Source organism: Argentina anserina, chromosome 6 (genome assembly GCF_933775445.1).
Source record: "Argentina anserina chromosome 6, drPotAnse1.1, whole genome shotgun sequence".
In the NCBI taxonomy this organism is placed as follows: domain Eukaryota; kingdom Viridiplantae; phylum Streptophyta; class Magnoliopsida; order Rosales; family Rosaceae; genus Argentina; species Argentina anserina.
This window is the reverse complement of record NC_065877.1, coordinates 1,025,130-1,041,518: the sequence shown is the minus strand read 5'-3', so window position 1 is coordinate 1,041,518 and position 16,389 is coordinate 1,025,130. Positions and strand designations below refer to the sequence as shown.

At 39.4% G+C, this 16,389-nt stretch overlaps 1 protein-coding gene and 2 pseudogenes across 1 annotated transcript; 2 read left to right on the top strand and 1 right to left on the bottom strand.

Annotated features, from left to right (window-relative positions):
* The first annotated feature begins 2,135 nt into the window (after window positions 1-2,135).
* Window positions 2,136-5,416, top strand: LOC126799321 (PHD finger protein MALE MEIOCYTE DEATH 1-like; annotated as a pseudogene).
* A 622-nt stretch (window positions 5,417-6,038) lies between these two features.
* On the bottom strand, window positions 6,039-7,182 carry LOC126800449 (mRNA cap guanine-N7 methyltransferase 1-like; annotated as a pseudogene).
* A 391-nt stretch (window positions 7,183-7,573) lies between these two features.
* Window positions 7,574-8,815, top strand: LOC126800439 (F-box/kelch-repeat protein At3g23880-like). Its single transcript, XM_050527811.1, has one exon. The coding sequence runs from the start codon at window positions 7,574-7,576 to the stop codon at window positions 8,813-8,815; it is 1,242 nt and encodes a 413-aa protein (XP_050383768.1).
* Window positions 8,816-16,389: the final 7,574 nt, after the last annotated feature.

Sequence of the window (16,389 nt, the reverse complement as noted above, 5' to 3'; positions counted from 1 at the left end):
GCTGGTCGTTGCTGCCCCAACACACCACATCCACAACTTCGTTCCAATACACCTTATTGTTTTCATTCTCTACAACATAGATAGGAATTTGGAAGGTTAACAATATATCCCTATATGAGCTGGATGATGACTTTAATTTTTTTTATTTAAGATTGTAAATGTTGTTGTGGATGATAAGATGTAAAGTCAAAATAAGTTACTATGAAATATGATCAATATCATATGTTAAGATATGATGAGTTACGTGTATGAGTTTTTTTGTTTTTGTTATTTGTTATTAATGGAGTCATAATTCTTTGCAAATATGATTTTGTTGAGATTTGCAAATTTAATCATGTCTTTTTCATTTGTTCACAACTTCCAACTCATCCAATTATTAAACCGCAGACACTCAGGTACTAACATTTTTTATATTAAATGTAGAGAGGCTTCACTTAAGCACATCACTCCATCCTTTCCCTCACGAGAGAAGAAATTGAACTTGATGATGATACCTTCACCAAAAGGAGAGGGTAAACTTATAACTATAATAAAAACTTAACAACTGATATAACTTTGTATCAAAAGTTAAAGTTTTCATCCATCCACCCTCTGCGTCTTTACTTCTCAAAATATATCATTATCTTTAGTTTTGCTATGGTATTCAACATCATTGACAAAGTCATCATCTTTTTCATCTTTAGCCATATTAGAAAATGATGACACAATTTTGCGAAGTTTTTGATAAGGGGAGTTGATTAAGATGATAATAAACAGAATATAAATGTTAAATCTCTCTTCTCACGTGCCTTTTTGAGAAAAAATGATCATTTGTTTAGTGGACGTTTCCTAGGGTTCCTAGCGCATTCTGACCGTTGTGGTCTAGTGGGTTAAAAGATAACTGTATCTAGTTGGTTATAGGGTAAAAGTTCCTAACATGACTAATATTTGACAATGACTCTTTTATTCTCTCATTTCCACTCTCTACCCACCTCAATAGCAAGTTCTTAAGTTAAGTTATTGTCACTATGATTCTATTTCTAGTTCTTGTTTATATTGTATTTGTGTTGACTTAAGAGTATGCCATGTGTCCATGACTTTTTCACATTTTTTGTTTAGGAACTACAATAGAAGGAAGTTGCCACTTACTAGCTTGTGGCACAAGCAAATGAAAAGAATCTATGATATAGCGTTTACAATATAAGATAAAATGTTACTAGTTCTATAGTAAGTTATTATAACTTCTAATAAAATGAAAAAATGACAGTGTCATAAAGATCACAATTGTAACTTTAATTACCCACATGGTAAATACACAGTGGTGAAAAGAGTACAGAGTGCGTGCTTCTCTTCCAGCGCGCAACATTAGCTTTCTTGCAGTAGGAGCAAACTATCCCAAGCTACGTCCATGTTGATCCAAATGGACCAAACCCCAAACCCAAGTCCCTTCCCAACCAAAAAGCAAATCACCCGGAAGAGGCTTCGACCTTGCAGCACCAACCACAACTTTGAGCTCGCCACCTATTGTGAACTGTGTAGACCCAACATTTCTCCAACTAGCCCATTTCGGGACAACGTTGTCGTGTTTCTTCAATAATGTGCGGAGCTCATTGACTTCACAGTTCAGGGCATGAGTGTCTGGTTCACTCTTATTCGGAGCCGCGAGTGTTTGGTTTCTCTTTTTACTATTGAAGAGAACGTGGACAACGCTAGGACCCAGTTCTAGATCATTGCTTGTCTACTAGTTCGACTTGTCCAACCTTTTTCGGATGCTTTTTTTAGCAATTGTTGTTGTACTTTGTATTTCACTATGATAAGGTCTGGTTTCGAGTTTTGAGGATTTCTATGTATAGTGGTCTGGAATTCGGGGTTTATGTGTGTCTGATGTGTATCATTTTTGCTTTTCTTGTGCAATTTGTCTATTGCTTACTTGTTATTGTGGAATGTTCTTTCATCGAAGTCGATGTAGGAGAATCAGAGTGTTGAATACGTTTTTTTAGGGGAATGAATTAACTTCATTGGGCATAAGCCCATCCACAACCACAAGGATCAAATACGAGAGCTCATACATGCTAACAACTAAGAAAACAAATAAAGGCACAAAAACGCGCTTATTAACCAAACTAAAGTCTGAAAAAGTCCAAAACAAGCGGACATCTAAGAATGAAAATGCAAAACAAGAGTGTAACTCCTCAACCACTAAGCTCCGATGATTCCATTAACCGATTTGGGCCTAAGGCATCAATTTGCGTACCCTAACAGAAGAATGGTCGAAAACCTAGAAACCAAAGGTGGGTATTCACCCATCACCCATCAGGTTCGAACTTATGCCAAAACCACCGACCAGAAAAGAAGATAGAAAAAGCAAACACCTAGCCCATAAGCAAATAGCCCAAAAGACCAAAGTCCAGCAGCCCACATCTCCTCCGCTGTTACTGACGGATCTGGTAGGAGCCGAAACCTCAAGGCCTTCCGCCGCCGCATCAGTCTGGCGACTTAGCTAGCCTGGAATTCATGAGAACCACACCAATACCCATTGAAACCAGCCGCTGCCGCTCCTCCCTACCACTCAACGTACACCGCCGATCCAACCAAACCACAGCAACACTCGCCGCAAGAAACAGAACTCCAACACCCGGACTCCCACTCTGTATTAGCTGCACAGATCTTGGAACACAGAACTGAACCTTTGCCGGAGAACCGTTGTGAAACCCGGATAGGCTTCCTACACCACCGCTGCAGGTGTGGACCAAATTTCGTCCAGGACCTCTATTCCCCGACGAGGCACACGAACCACCCAGAAGAGGACGACTGCACTCTAGTTAGCAATGCTTGATTCTAAAGACAGAAAATTTGAGGTATTGATAGCTAGCACTAGTATTGTAAGTGTCTATCTTTAGTTTAACACAGGTTTAGCTTGGTCTCGTAGCCAAAAAAAAAAACTGAACTAGCAGGGGGGTAATCACAGGTACACATAACTGATATAACTATAACTGATCTGAGTATATATATACTGCTAGTTTAGTCAAACCAGCAACTTGCTATTTGAATACTTGTACTATGCCTGCACTGACATTGCAGCTTCTGTTTTGCGAACATGGCATGTTGTTATTGTTGTTTAGATTGGAGTAACCAGTTTGTGTCGAAGAGAAAGTACCACATGATAATTCCCAAGGATGACTGTTGGACTAAGCCTCTAACTGATACTATCTTGGAAGACACAACTCATCTGTTACATGGGATGATTCACTGTGATGGGATTGGGCATCTGGTATGCATAAATGGACTGAAAGGGGGTTCCAAGCATCTTTGTGGCAGAGAAATCATGGATCTGTGGGATCGAATTTGCCCAAATCTTCAAGTCAGGTAATTGAAAGCTACTTATTTCAGCTCGTGGTAGGACATTATGGATAATTGATGTACTAGTTCTAGCTAATGTATTCTTCCCTTTCTGGAAACTCACAGTTGAAGATTTCTCAAAAAAGCGATCCATGGAACTCCACATGCTCCATGGATTGCTTATAGACATCCTTGGTTCGGTAGATGGGAGTACAGAGTTTGCCATGGGAGCTTTGGGGTTGCAGAAGAAACATATGAAAGAGCACTTGATATTCTCAGCTCAATAGAGCTTGAAAAAATCATCCAAGCTTTCAGTGACAAGAAACAGTGTGAAGAGCTGAACAGAATAATTCATTGCTACAAACATTGGAGTGAATATAGATTGGTTACAATCAAAGATCTTCTGGAAATTTATGCTCACCGTCAAGGCTGGCATTCCAGCGGAGAGAGAAGTCAGGAAACCGCTACTGCCTGCTGCTTCTATTTCATCTTCCACAGCAAATGCAATCAGAAAATCTCTCCGGACCAAGCCTAAGCTGTTTGCTGATGTTCTTGCTCTCAACTCTAGCAGACATCCTGCGAGAAGACTAAAGATGGCCGCAGATGTCATTGTGCATGTATTGAGAGAAAATGAAAAGAAAGGCTTTGTGAATGGTGAGATGGCCAGGCAAGATGTAAGAGATGCAGCTCTGTTGCATAGTAGAAGAAGAGGATTGCCTACTAGAGACATAGGTTTGATGGATAATGTGATAAGCAAGCTGGACAATGTGATCATAGGGAATCACTTTGTCCCGCAAACTGCACATAAATCCTGGAACTGGGACTAGAACCAGGAATTATACTGTTCATGATCTTCCCGATGTTTACAGTGAGAAAGAGTTACTTCTCCATCCACCTCCAACACATTCTCTAGTCCCTGATGTTTACAGTGATGTGCTTTACTTGTACAAGAATGTACTGTTGGGATATCCAGAATCGAAGTTGATAGAATTGGCTGCTCAAGTGGTACTGACCACTAAGCACTTTGTTAACGAATATCGATTAGTGGCCAATACCTGTACAGGTGAGCCACACTTCTTCTCCTCCTGGATGATCTTCTGTTATTTTCTCATATAGATTTTTAAGAATGTTTTCTTCTGATTTAAAAGATGGTTAAGCTACTTGGAATATATACCTGATGAGATGATAAGTTTGATAACACTTATGCTGGCAGATGACATGGGCTGTACTGCTAGAAATAAGTACCCTGCCCAAGATTTTAATTATGGAAGCCACAAACTCAAGCTGTATGGAGGTAACGTTGAGGTGAGATTTTTCATCCCTGGTTAGGTTGTTTACTTTTACTCAGAACAGATTATTTTAGTTACAATTTTTCCAATCATGACCAATTAATGAAACTGAATTGTAGATTGTTGAGGTTATGAGGCAATTGAAAATTTTCTACTTGTATTAACAGCGCACCATGAGACTGCTGTTCCAAGATCTCTAAGTGTTTTTTAAGTGATGAAGGAAGCCACATTCTTTTGTATATGACCTGGCATGGAGGAGATGAATTTTCAAGATTTTAAGACTCAGAAGAGCTGGAGAGTCATGATTTAGCTGATGCTGTGAAACAAATGAAAGAAAAGCGTAGGTAAGAAAATTTTACCCCTGCAACTGTTTCCAGACAAACATACAATAGTATGAATTTATCTTTTACATGCAATATTGTTTGAAATGTAGCTTTTATGAGTGTCCTATCGATTATCACCAGTGGATTGTACCTTGAAAAATATGGTTGAAATTTCAGGTTCAAGGAGCTGCTGATAATTGTGGACAATTGCCAAGCTGCCACTCTTCTCAGGTTTGCCATTTTCTCTACCAGTGCATGAATCCTAGATACTTTACAGTTTTTACTGAGAGTCTGAGAGCTATATCTTCTTGTGAGTTTTGTTGGGGCTATTTTTGTTTATGTACAATATCGGTTCTTTTGCAGTGAGGAGATGCCCTTCTCCCTATCATCTAGTCACTAATAACCAATTGTCAAAGTCATTGTTGCACGTTGAGATTTGTTTGACGTGACTATTTTTGTATTTGCCTTAACCTTGCCTACTTGAGAATGACTGTTACAGAATTAAAGGTCCCTTTCTGATTTGCAGCTTCAATCACTGAGACTGGTTGAAATTTGTGCAATAGCCAGCTACTTTGCTGCTGTTTAGCGCTGAATAAAGCTTCTGTATCTACATTGTTCGAAGTAAGAAACCACAGAGGTTTCATCTTTTGTTCTGCATCAGCACTTTAGCTCAAACATTACTATAGCAAATCAAAAGGGCACTTAGACAAGTGGTTAGATCGTAAGGGTTCATTTCGTGCAGCTATGATATTCTTTAAGAATCATGCTGAGGTAGTGCAAAAATCTAGAATCGTAAATTTTTTCAAGTTCCAAATTTGCTTTCTTCTTCAACCGACTCAGAACAGACTTTGGTAGGACTTAAGTGGAAAATCCTTCCCATTTTTATTTCTTTAATGAAAATGTTAGACGCTGAGTACGATATGGTAATAAAACTGCTTGAGTGCCCTCTAAATGAAAACTATATTCATTTCAAATACTGATACCTTCTGCTTTATCATTGTACTATAAAAAAGACAGTAGTGACAGTAGTGAATACTATCTACAGTAAGAAAGTAAATTCAACGATTGCTGTACGTGTGGAAAATTTCTCCGAGCTACGGGGCTAGTACTACTGCGTAGCGGCTCTTCCCTCTCCCATTTGGCCAAACAGGCTATGGTTTCTGGGTGCTGCAATGAAGGTATTGCATTTTGTGCTATGAAAATGGAATTTTGAATCATGTTTTGATATATACCTCATCTTCGCTTTACCTCTTCTAACAAGAGTGCTCCGGTCAGGTTGGCCTCGCTTCCTCAAGACAAATGACAAGTACAAATAGGCAACTTCCCATTCGTCTTGCGATAATGAACTCTGATCACCTAGTCCTAATGCACCAATCGTTCGCATTAAAGCCTTAAACTTTGGTAGTTTCATATACTCGTGCACGAAATCATGACAGTTCTTCACAAAAACTAACTCCATATCATACTCTTCTACCAATGATTTGAATACGTGAAAGGGGACGAGCCATTCAGGGCAATCAACAACACCATCCAGATGAAACATGTACTCTATTACCAAAGGGACTTGAAGACTCGAATTTCTTCTCAGAAAACTCTCCATTGAATCTTACCCAGTATACATTATTCCCAAAGAACAATCCATGAGCTTGTCTAAGCTTTTTGATGATCACATTGGCGTCTGGCAGTGTTCCAATAAAAGTTCCCCCTGGGCGAAGTGAGGCTGAAATATTATCCAGGGCTCTCCTTGAACGCGCTTCCGTGGACCAGGAATAGTGCAAGGCAAATTGGCAACTGCAAATATCGAAGGGTGCCTCATCTGCTAGGGCTCTTTGATCAAGTCGACCCTCATAGCAGTCTCCAATGATAAGGCAAGCAGGAAATCTAAACTGTGCACCATTGTAACGAGCACGACAATCTTCTATCGATCCTTGAGCAATATCAATGCCAACGTAGTACCCGATTTCGGCCTTGTCCCATTTGATTAGGTCACCTCCTTTGCCACATGCAATATCAAGAACAGCATCTCCAGGCCGGGCATAGAGTTGAATTAAGACACTCTTAATCCAATTGTTAAGCTTCCTTAAATGGATGACCGGACTAGCTTCTCGTTCTTGGAGAGTTTGATTTCTCCTCGAACTGTAATGATCTGCCACTTTTCGTGTGAGAAGCTTAGTGGTTGATTCATCGTCTGAGTGGCTGGCTTTGAACCTCCTAACGGAAGTGGGTGACGGATTCGAGTAGCGTCGTTTCATGGCTTTCATAGAAAAGGAAAGGAGAGATTGCAGAGAAAGAAAGGAGAATGGAAGCACGAACTGGATATGCCAATTACGATCGAGCTGGACCTATATGTATATAGGTTCGTCAGAATCTATCCCAAGTTATTTTCCTTTCCCTTTCAGTAAAGGAATTGAAGTAGTTCCAGGATTAGGAAAACAACTGCACGTAACACACCTAGCTAGGACTTTGAACCCGGAATAGACTCTGGAGTCTGGACAGCGTAATAGAACTTGAAAAAAAAACATTATTTATTATTAATAAAAAAAACAAAAAAACAAAAAACCCACCTAGCTAGGTATTCGATCTTAAACACATGCATATAAATAGCATGCGAATTCATAACCCTAGGAAATCAATTAGGGCGTTATGAAATCGAAAAGATTAGACTCAGGCTTACGTCGTTCCCAGCTTCCTGATGAAATCCTCCAAGATATCTTTCTGAGGTTGCCCCTCAAATCTTTGGTTAATCTAATAGCAGTGTGCAAGTCATGGAACTCGCTCATCAAAACCTCTGCATTCATTCAGGCCCACCGAAATCGTAACCAACATCAAAACCTTCTGCTGACAAAGGTCGCCTCAGTCAAAGAACCAGGGAAAAATGTTTCTCACGATCGCCATCTTTTCTATTTGCATCGGGATGAACCTCCATTCCCTGTGTATAGATGTTACAAGCAGCTAACTCATCCATTTGAATCTTATAACAGATTGCATGCAACATCCGCCAAGGACAGATTAGAAATCACAGCATATGATGAGATCCAAACTTGCAACGGCCTAGTGTTTCTCGCTTCTGGGCTCCGATTTTACAGTACCACCTTGCTTTGGAACCCTTGCATTAGAAAGTCTGTGACGCTGCCCCGGCTAATTGATAAAAGACCTAGTGAGGTTGATAGGATTTCATATGGCTTTGGCTATGATTTGTGCCCCGATGATTATAAAGTTTTGAGAATTGTAATGTATAAGCGTAATAAGCCTAATACAGAACGGAAGACCTCATACGAGATTTGGTCTCTAAAGCGACCCTCCTGGAGGGGTCTTAGTGTTCTTCCTCCCGTAGACGACTCTGATCCCAGGTGGCGTTCCCCCATCTTTGTTCGTCGTGCTGTTCATTGGGTGCATCACCGTGAGGGATCAAGGAATCGACCCATCGTTTCGTTCGATATGTCAAATGAAGTATTTGGTGAGATAATGCTTCCTGAAGTCATGAGGAATAAGAGACGCCCCATGGTAATTTCAAGATACGGGAACTGCTTAGAAATTTTGCAGTGGGATGATCTAGGGCCTCTGAATAGTGTTGACATGTGGTTAATGATGGAGTATGGTGTGGTCGAATCTTGGACTAAATTGGTGACGGTTAAATTAGTGCCAACATCCTTTGAAAGGCTTGGGTTTAGAAACAATGGTGATGTTGTGATCAGAATCAGAAGCAGAAACAATCCTAATGGAGTTACGGAAATAAAGGAATACGAGCAGAAATTGTTGAGTCCGGTTAGCGTGGACATGGTTGATTTTTCCTTGGGCGGGTTCTGGGAATACTTACTTGTGAAGCCTTTTGAAGAAACTCTTGTCTTGCTTGACCACCCTTCAGCAATTTCATCCAGCTTATAGGTGAGATGAGAATTACAAGATCCAACTTTGTATATTGTTGCATATAGTATTAATGCTGTGTTTGTGTTATGCATGTGTACGAACTAACTAACACATGCAACATGTTTGCCATTGATGTACGCCTTTTAACTATTCTTAAGATGAGTACTGTTGGAGAACTAATTTGAAACCTCAAGTTCTTTGCTCAAATGCTTACATACAGTATTGATGTGAAAAGTTATCAATCTAGCTATTGAATTACAAAAATTTAATTTTGGGCCAGTTTAGATCGAGTCAATACACTTTATAGATGACAAGGGAAATAACACGCACGTAATTCTTTTTTCAATTCACCAATAGCCATATTCATTCGTTTACTTGGCATTCATGCTATATAATTGTTAAAACTTGTCTATGATGCCATATTCAAGCATTAAATCTTGTAAGCAAAACAAGTCGACAACTTAACGCTCTCAATTGCTAACTTATCCTCGGGGAAAGCACGGTCGATTGGTTTTGGCTCTTCAGGCAACAAAGCGCAAGGCTTTGGAGTCACATTGCTTGTTACGCCCTCAACATCAGTAAGTGTCATACTCAAGATATGTAATTTTGCTTGAAAGGATCATTGGCAAGTCCATCCAACTGTGCTGGAATAGAAACATTTTCAGCAATTACATTTTCAGCACGGAGGATGGAATTGAAGGAAGAACAGAGAACTGGATATACCAATTACAATCGTGCTGGAACTGCATCTTAATCCTACTTTAATGGATAAAAAGGTGTAATGGCGACAGAAAATGATTAACATACTAGAGAGTACCTCAATAAAGCCTGCTCCTGTGAATAGATCCCTCACGGTATCCAAACAGAAGATATAAGAGCATGTTCCGTCTGATCGCAAATACTCCCGGAATCCCACTCTTTTGTCTGTCTCAAACCGAAGCATGCTCATGTCATACAGGCCTGAATTTCAACACACTGAACTTCTGTTAGAAGAAAACATTAGAAAGAAAAACATATCAGGAAAAAATAAAATATGCAAGACATCTTCACGAATTTTTACAACTCCAGTTCAAACCAGCTAAAGTGATCAATTACCATAATCCCTAAATAGAAGCAAGCCTCCAGGTTTCATAACAGAAAAATATTCCTTGATGGACTTTGCCATCCTCTGAAGTGATAGCGCCGAAAGTGTGAATATCTGACATTCAGCATGAAGGAGCTTAACCACCAAATGATTTATTTATGTTTTTCCAGTGGAAAAAGTAAAATATAACACATCTCAAATCAAAAAATCAGAACAGGGCACCATGTCCATTCTAAAACAGGAAAGAGTGCAAGGAACAGGGCACCATGTCCATTTTAAAGAAATCTGATTGGGGTCCAGCAAATTCCAAGGCCTGTTAAAAATTTGAGAAAGGTATTTGAGATTACCCACCCCAAAAGCATCTCAAGAAACTTCAACAAAAAACCTTATTATACATGTAAGCACTCAAAAAATTCCAAGACACAACCAGAGGGTCATTGACCATAAAAGACAAGTGAGTTGAGAGCTCTCCCAGATAAGTGGAGAATTTTCTTTACTGGTAGAAATCACCAAATTTCACCAGTTTAAAGATCCACATCAGACCCCAAAGAAAAGGTAAGAGCAAAGCAAGAGGGCTATGTGCGCACTTGATGTGAATACAAAGGAACATATGAAGCCAATACACACGTGATAAATAACAATTAAAAACCCAAGACAAGTTAGAATTATGATGTAACAAGGCACATATTACGATGTAAAACCAATGCCTTTGTAATTTATATAGCCTTTAAACTTAAACGTTGGTAGACAGAAACACAATTCAAATTTATCAACTGATTAAGGTAATGTTGAACCATGAAATGCAAAACTATCAGAGGCTACAAGTTTCAAAAGACAAAGACACTGATATCAGATAGCATGCAGTTCTTTTAGGTTCTATGCTTTCAAAGGTTAATCTAATTATCCCATTGCCAACAAAATTTTCACCGTTTGATGACAAATGCTTACCAAGGTAACAAAATCAACTCCACCAACACACCATCTGCTTTTTTTCAATGAATGTGAATCATTAAGATTGCTTTCGTTTTCCCCTCTACTATCTGTAGACAAACAGAAAAGTGGATTTTTTTTTTCACTGCATGAGGGACTGATTATACTTCATGGATGAAAATATAAACACTGAGACTGATAATTAACCTGAAGTTTGTTTAACATTTGCCTGAATAGGATTGCCGTTCAACCACGTGGGAAACCCAGAGGTAGAGAAATCACAACAAAATGTATGGAAGCGATGCTCAATAGAAACAATGTTGGAAGCATAAATTGTCTCCTTAACTCTCTCAAGGGCCTCAGTGCTACAATCACATGCGTAAACAGTGACCTTCTCGTTGCCCCTGCAAAGAAAATAGCACCTCGTAAAGATGAACGTCATAAAAACAAAGATCACAGTTCACACATTCCTCTCTAAATGTCCCAATTAAGCATTATGTGCTTATCAATAACAAAACCTACAGAAATTCGTCTCTAATTTGGAACATTACCTCAATATTGGAAGAACAGTGCTGCCATTACCACACCCCACCTCCAAAACCTTGGAAATTTCCTCACAGCTAACTAGCTCAGGGAATTCTTGCAACAAATAGCGCCTTTCCTGCATCGAAAATTCACACACACACTGAAAATCAAGCAAGAGCATAGCATATCAAATCATAAGTTCCTTTGTAAAGCATCCAAATCAAACCTGAAAAACCATCCAAAACAAAACAATGATTCAAAAAAGTAACTTCCAAATTATGTCTTAACTTCAAACCCAAGACAATCACACATAAAGATCCAAACTTTACACTATTTCCTCAACCTATGACAAACCCAAACTTCCCTATCACAGTTTTGAGGTACACACATAAAGAACAACTCTAGAACTTGATCAAATAACTACAATTACATAGAAAGATTGAAACTTTACTAACTAGGTGAAGAGATAGAGACCTTGAAGAACTTCCCAGATGCATGACGGTGATGAAAATCATTCCACGGCTGAGATTCAGCTTCTCCTATTTCTTCTGCAACGGTGGAAGTTAAACGGCGTCGCTTTACTTCCTCACATTGTTAACAATTGAGGTTTTATAGCAGAAAGAGGACCGAAATGTCAGTTTTGACCTTACGATATGATGTGGTCAGTCAAAGAGAGAAGGGTACAACCGATTTTAGAACCAAGAGTTTTAGCTTTCCACATAGCTGGGGTGATGAGTTCTTCTGTTTATAAGCTCAGTTCACTTGAATCTCAGATAACATAATTGATTTGAATCGAGTGCAGGAGTGAACATATTTCAGCAGTTCAGTCATACATTGTTCGCTTGAATCTCAAATTTTCAACCGTCTCTTCATAACCTCGATAATCTACTGAATGGTTTCTTTAATTGGTCATGGTTGCAGACAAGGAAACCAGAAGATGAAAGTTCATTCTCCATCTAGCTTGATAATCGGATAGAAACGTAGAGCTACATATTGCACGAAGCCACCTCTTTGAGACGAGTATCAATCTGAAAGCAAATTTCTCTGGAAACCGAAGTAGACTCTCATTTAGGATGTCATCACAAGTCAATGCAGCATGAACATCATTTGCCAATTAATATCTTCTCCTAGCTTCTTTTTCTCTTGTCGACTCATATCACACTGATGAGGTCACACTGTATCAGTACGTACAGTTCTGCTTATGATATGTAGCAGATCAACCAATTTAGTATATCCTCTCAATCGAATTAAAACACAGAAATCCACCAATTGTCCACAGTTCAAAAAGATCACAAGTAACTCATGTATACCAAAGTAAGCAAAGTAATATATATCACTACAGAAACATAACCTATCAATGATATTCAGTACAGTCATCTTGCTCAAGCAATCATTATTCATCATCTGGTAAGCAATACAGCACAAAAAAGGTTCTATTTTATATTTAGATGTGGATAGAATGTGTAATAAGAAGTCTCAAGAAATCAACGTGTGAATCCATTTGATAAAACAAATCCAAGTTCCAAGCTTTTTCTAAACTGAACAACGTTTGACATTGTACAAAGTCGAAAAGACTACAACGTTCCCCAGCAAAACCAATTCACAGTAAACTGATGTATCTTTGTAAAGCAACAGTTACAGAGTAAACTAATTCAACCATCAAAACTCTATAAAATTGTCATCATCATCGGAGTCCGATGAAGAGTCTTCGGATGAAACCTCGTCATCTTGATATTCTGCAGCATTCTCCTCTTCAAATATTCCGTCCATAATGTCATCAAACCCTTCAGCTTGCTCTTCCTCTTCTTCAGCCATCCAATCCTCTTTATCATCTTCAGCCACATCTTCAGCCATCAAGTGGTGGTCCACTGCATGTATTCCCAACTCCTTCAGCGAAAATGAGGTAGGTTCCAGGCTAAAAGCGCTAGAAGCATTCTGTATGCCTAGAGGACTGCACCTAATATTAGTATGGCAGAAGCAAACCACACCATCATCAACAACAGCCAAGGTTTCCTCCTCATTGCCATGTAACTTGTGCCCGAGTATCCGAGTGTGAATTGTGGCGCGGAACCCTTCTACAGTCCCCATTAACTCCCAGGTCACCACATCTCCACTATTTTCAACCCAGTAAATCTTCTGATCTAATTCACACCTCACTAGCACGCAAAATCTTCCTCGTAACTTCCCAACAGCCACAGCCATGTCATTGTGATCCTGTAGAACAAAGTTGGGAATTCTTATTTCTTCCAACGTCAATTTATTCAAATCGAACTGCAGGATGCCGGTGCTGCTTAACCAGTGCAGCGCACCATTCAGGAGCACCATATCGCTGTTTCTGAAGTTATGTTGATATTGGTGTAGTACTGATCTCTGCCTTCTCTGCGCACCCACCCAATCGGCTGTCCCAATGGTGAGTACTGCTTGCTCAATTTCACTGAATACAGCTAACTTCAAAACTCCTCCTGCCTCACCAAATCCATGCATTACAATCCTACTCTCCGGCAGCGGGTGAGGAAGTATCAGCCTCTCCCCAGTAACAGGGTTAAACAAGAAGTAGTGAAATGCTCCCCTTACATCTCTAGTGTACATGCATAACAGACCTTTGCATGCTCCAACTACCTCAAACAACTGAAATCCACAACTTCTGAGCTTATACCAACTCGAAGCTGATTCGACACCCAACAACTCATTTGACTTTCGACCATCTGATTCGACCACAACAGCCAACAAGGAGCGACCCTTCATTCCTTTGGACTCTGACAGATGTTGGTTGAAGAATTTGGACAGACATTTGATTTGGAAATAGCGGTTAATAGGCAACCTTGAGAAAATATCCAGCTTTATATCATCAGGCACTTCGGGCTTGATCCTTTGAGAGATACTTCTCCCAATATTTATAGCTTTGTGGACCTGTTGCTTTATAATACTTTCAGAAATCTTTCTACCCTTTTCAAGTGCTTTGAGTAGCTGAAGTTCCACATTAGCTTTGGCCTGAACTGGTGGCTGCTGCCCCAACTGAAATGGACCTTCCAAAGCATTATATTTCCTCACACTTAACCTTCTCTTGATTCTGAAAGATATCTTTGATCGTACTGCTGTTGAATCTGCATCTTTCGGGCCATCTTCTCTTTCTGGTTTGCTAGCTTCAGGTTCTTTATCCATTTGAACAGTATCTGTGAAAATTTACAATTAAAAATATACACTAGCACAAAAAAGAAACAGACCTCAACCCAGTTTTAAAGGAACCTTTATCTACAGAGCACAAAAAAAAAACAAATCTGGATTCCACAAAATTGACAAGCCATCACAGAACTCAAAAGGCTCACATCATAATCAAACAGAGTCATCAACAAGAACATAGCTATCTTTAGGTTGTTTTTCCATTGAAACTTTTCAATCTTTAACAATTTACAATTAAAAATCATGGACTAGCACAAAAAAGACACAATCTTCAACCCAGTTCTAAAGGAATCACCCATTAATCTACACAGCACAAGAAAGGAAAATCTTGATTCTACAAAACTTATAAGCATTACAGAATACAATAGGCCCACATCAAGATTTAACAAGAATAGAACAGAGGTACACATAAAGAACATAGTAAAATAGAAACAATAGATAAGGGAGGGAGAGAGAGAGAGAGAGAGACTTACAGAGTCACAGAGAAGAGATGGCTGAGAGAGTTAGAGGTTGCAGAAAGATGGAGTCTTGGCTCTGCAAATGGTTTGGTTCTTGAAGCAAGAACCGGGGACAGAGACGTAAGGAGAATTAGGAAGCGAGGAATGATATAGAGTAAGGGAGGGAGTGAGAAATAGAGAGAAAGAAGGCTATTTAATCATACCTTGCCTGCCAAGTATTTCTGTTTTTAGTTGCGCAATTTGTCGAAGAGGTTATATGCATAAACAACTGACGACGTCGTTCAGCTACTCGCCGCCGTCGTCGTCTCCGTCTCCGTCTCCGTCACCGTCACCGTAGCTGCCCATTTCTTGGTCCATCAGGAATTTTTAGGGATTGCTGCCTCTTCAGAGTGGGGTTTTGTGCTGTGTTCCAGGGAACTTGGGGTCACGAAGTTCAAATAGGGGAACCACCAAAATTACCCAAGAAAAAAAAGGGGGTAAATAATGAAATGGAGGGTTTCTCAAGTTAACAAGTCCTTGACAATTGGTGAGCTGCTGACCAATAGTTACTTTTGACAACATTCGGAATGGTCAATAACTGGTTTAGTAAACTATATTTTTGTCTCCTTAATAGTTAATAATGTTGTGTTATATCGATTTCCTTAGTGTAAAGATTGACTATTTTTCTACTTTTCAAATGAGTCAAATCTAATGATCGCATACAAAAAATTATGTTTTTGAAAAGACCACTAACCAAGATGGAGAGGTACCCGGTACGAGGTTGCAAACTTGCAATTAGGACCATACTCTCTTTTTAATCAAGAGCCAAGATCGTGTAAAACCAATTGAGTAAGTAATTTTGCAATGTAATTACAAAAGTAAAAAAGAAAATACATCATGACGTGGCGTCCTGAGCGAAATGATATTTTTCCCGCCATTCGACGCCCTCTATTGGTTTCCAGGGCTGTTTTGGACTTTTCCCTCTGAACTCTGGTTTCTAGCCATGGACACTCCTCGATCTGAAGAACCAGACCACTCCCTTGGTTTATAAATTCCCCAGGTCAAAGAATATAGTGTAAATCTTCAGATCAGCTTCGATCCTCGACTTCCCAACATTCAAACTTTGTGCATGTCTAACTTGTTGATTTTGTGCAGTTCAAAGAAAGACAAGCTTTTTTTTTTTTTGCCTTAGGGAATATCCTTGCATAAGAAATTAAGCATGGCTCGGATTGCTCTCTTGCTTGGTGCCCCCTCTCTCCTTCAGTACTCTTTGTGTTTCACGAGTTTGGAATCCAATTGCAAAGGCATGCGGCAGGCCAGGAGTTTCATTTGTTCATAGGAAAAGAAAGACAAGCTAGCTAGGGATCAATCACGTACTTGCGGCTTTTATTTTAATGGGGTTTAACGAGTTCAATCAGAAATTGATGACACAAATC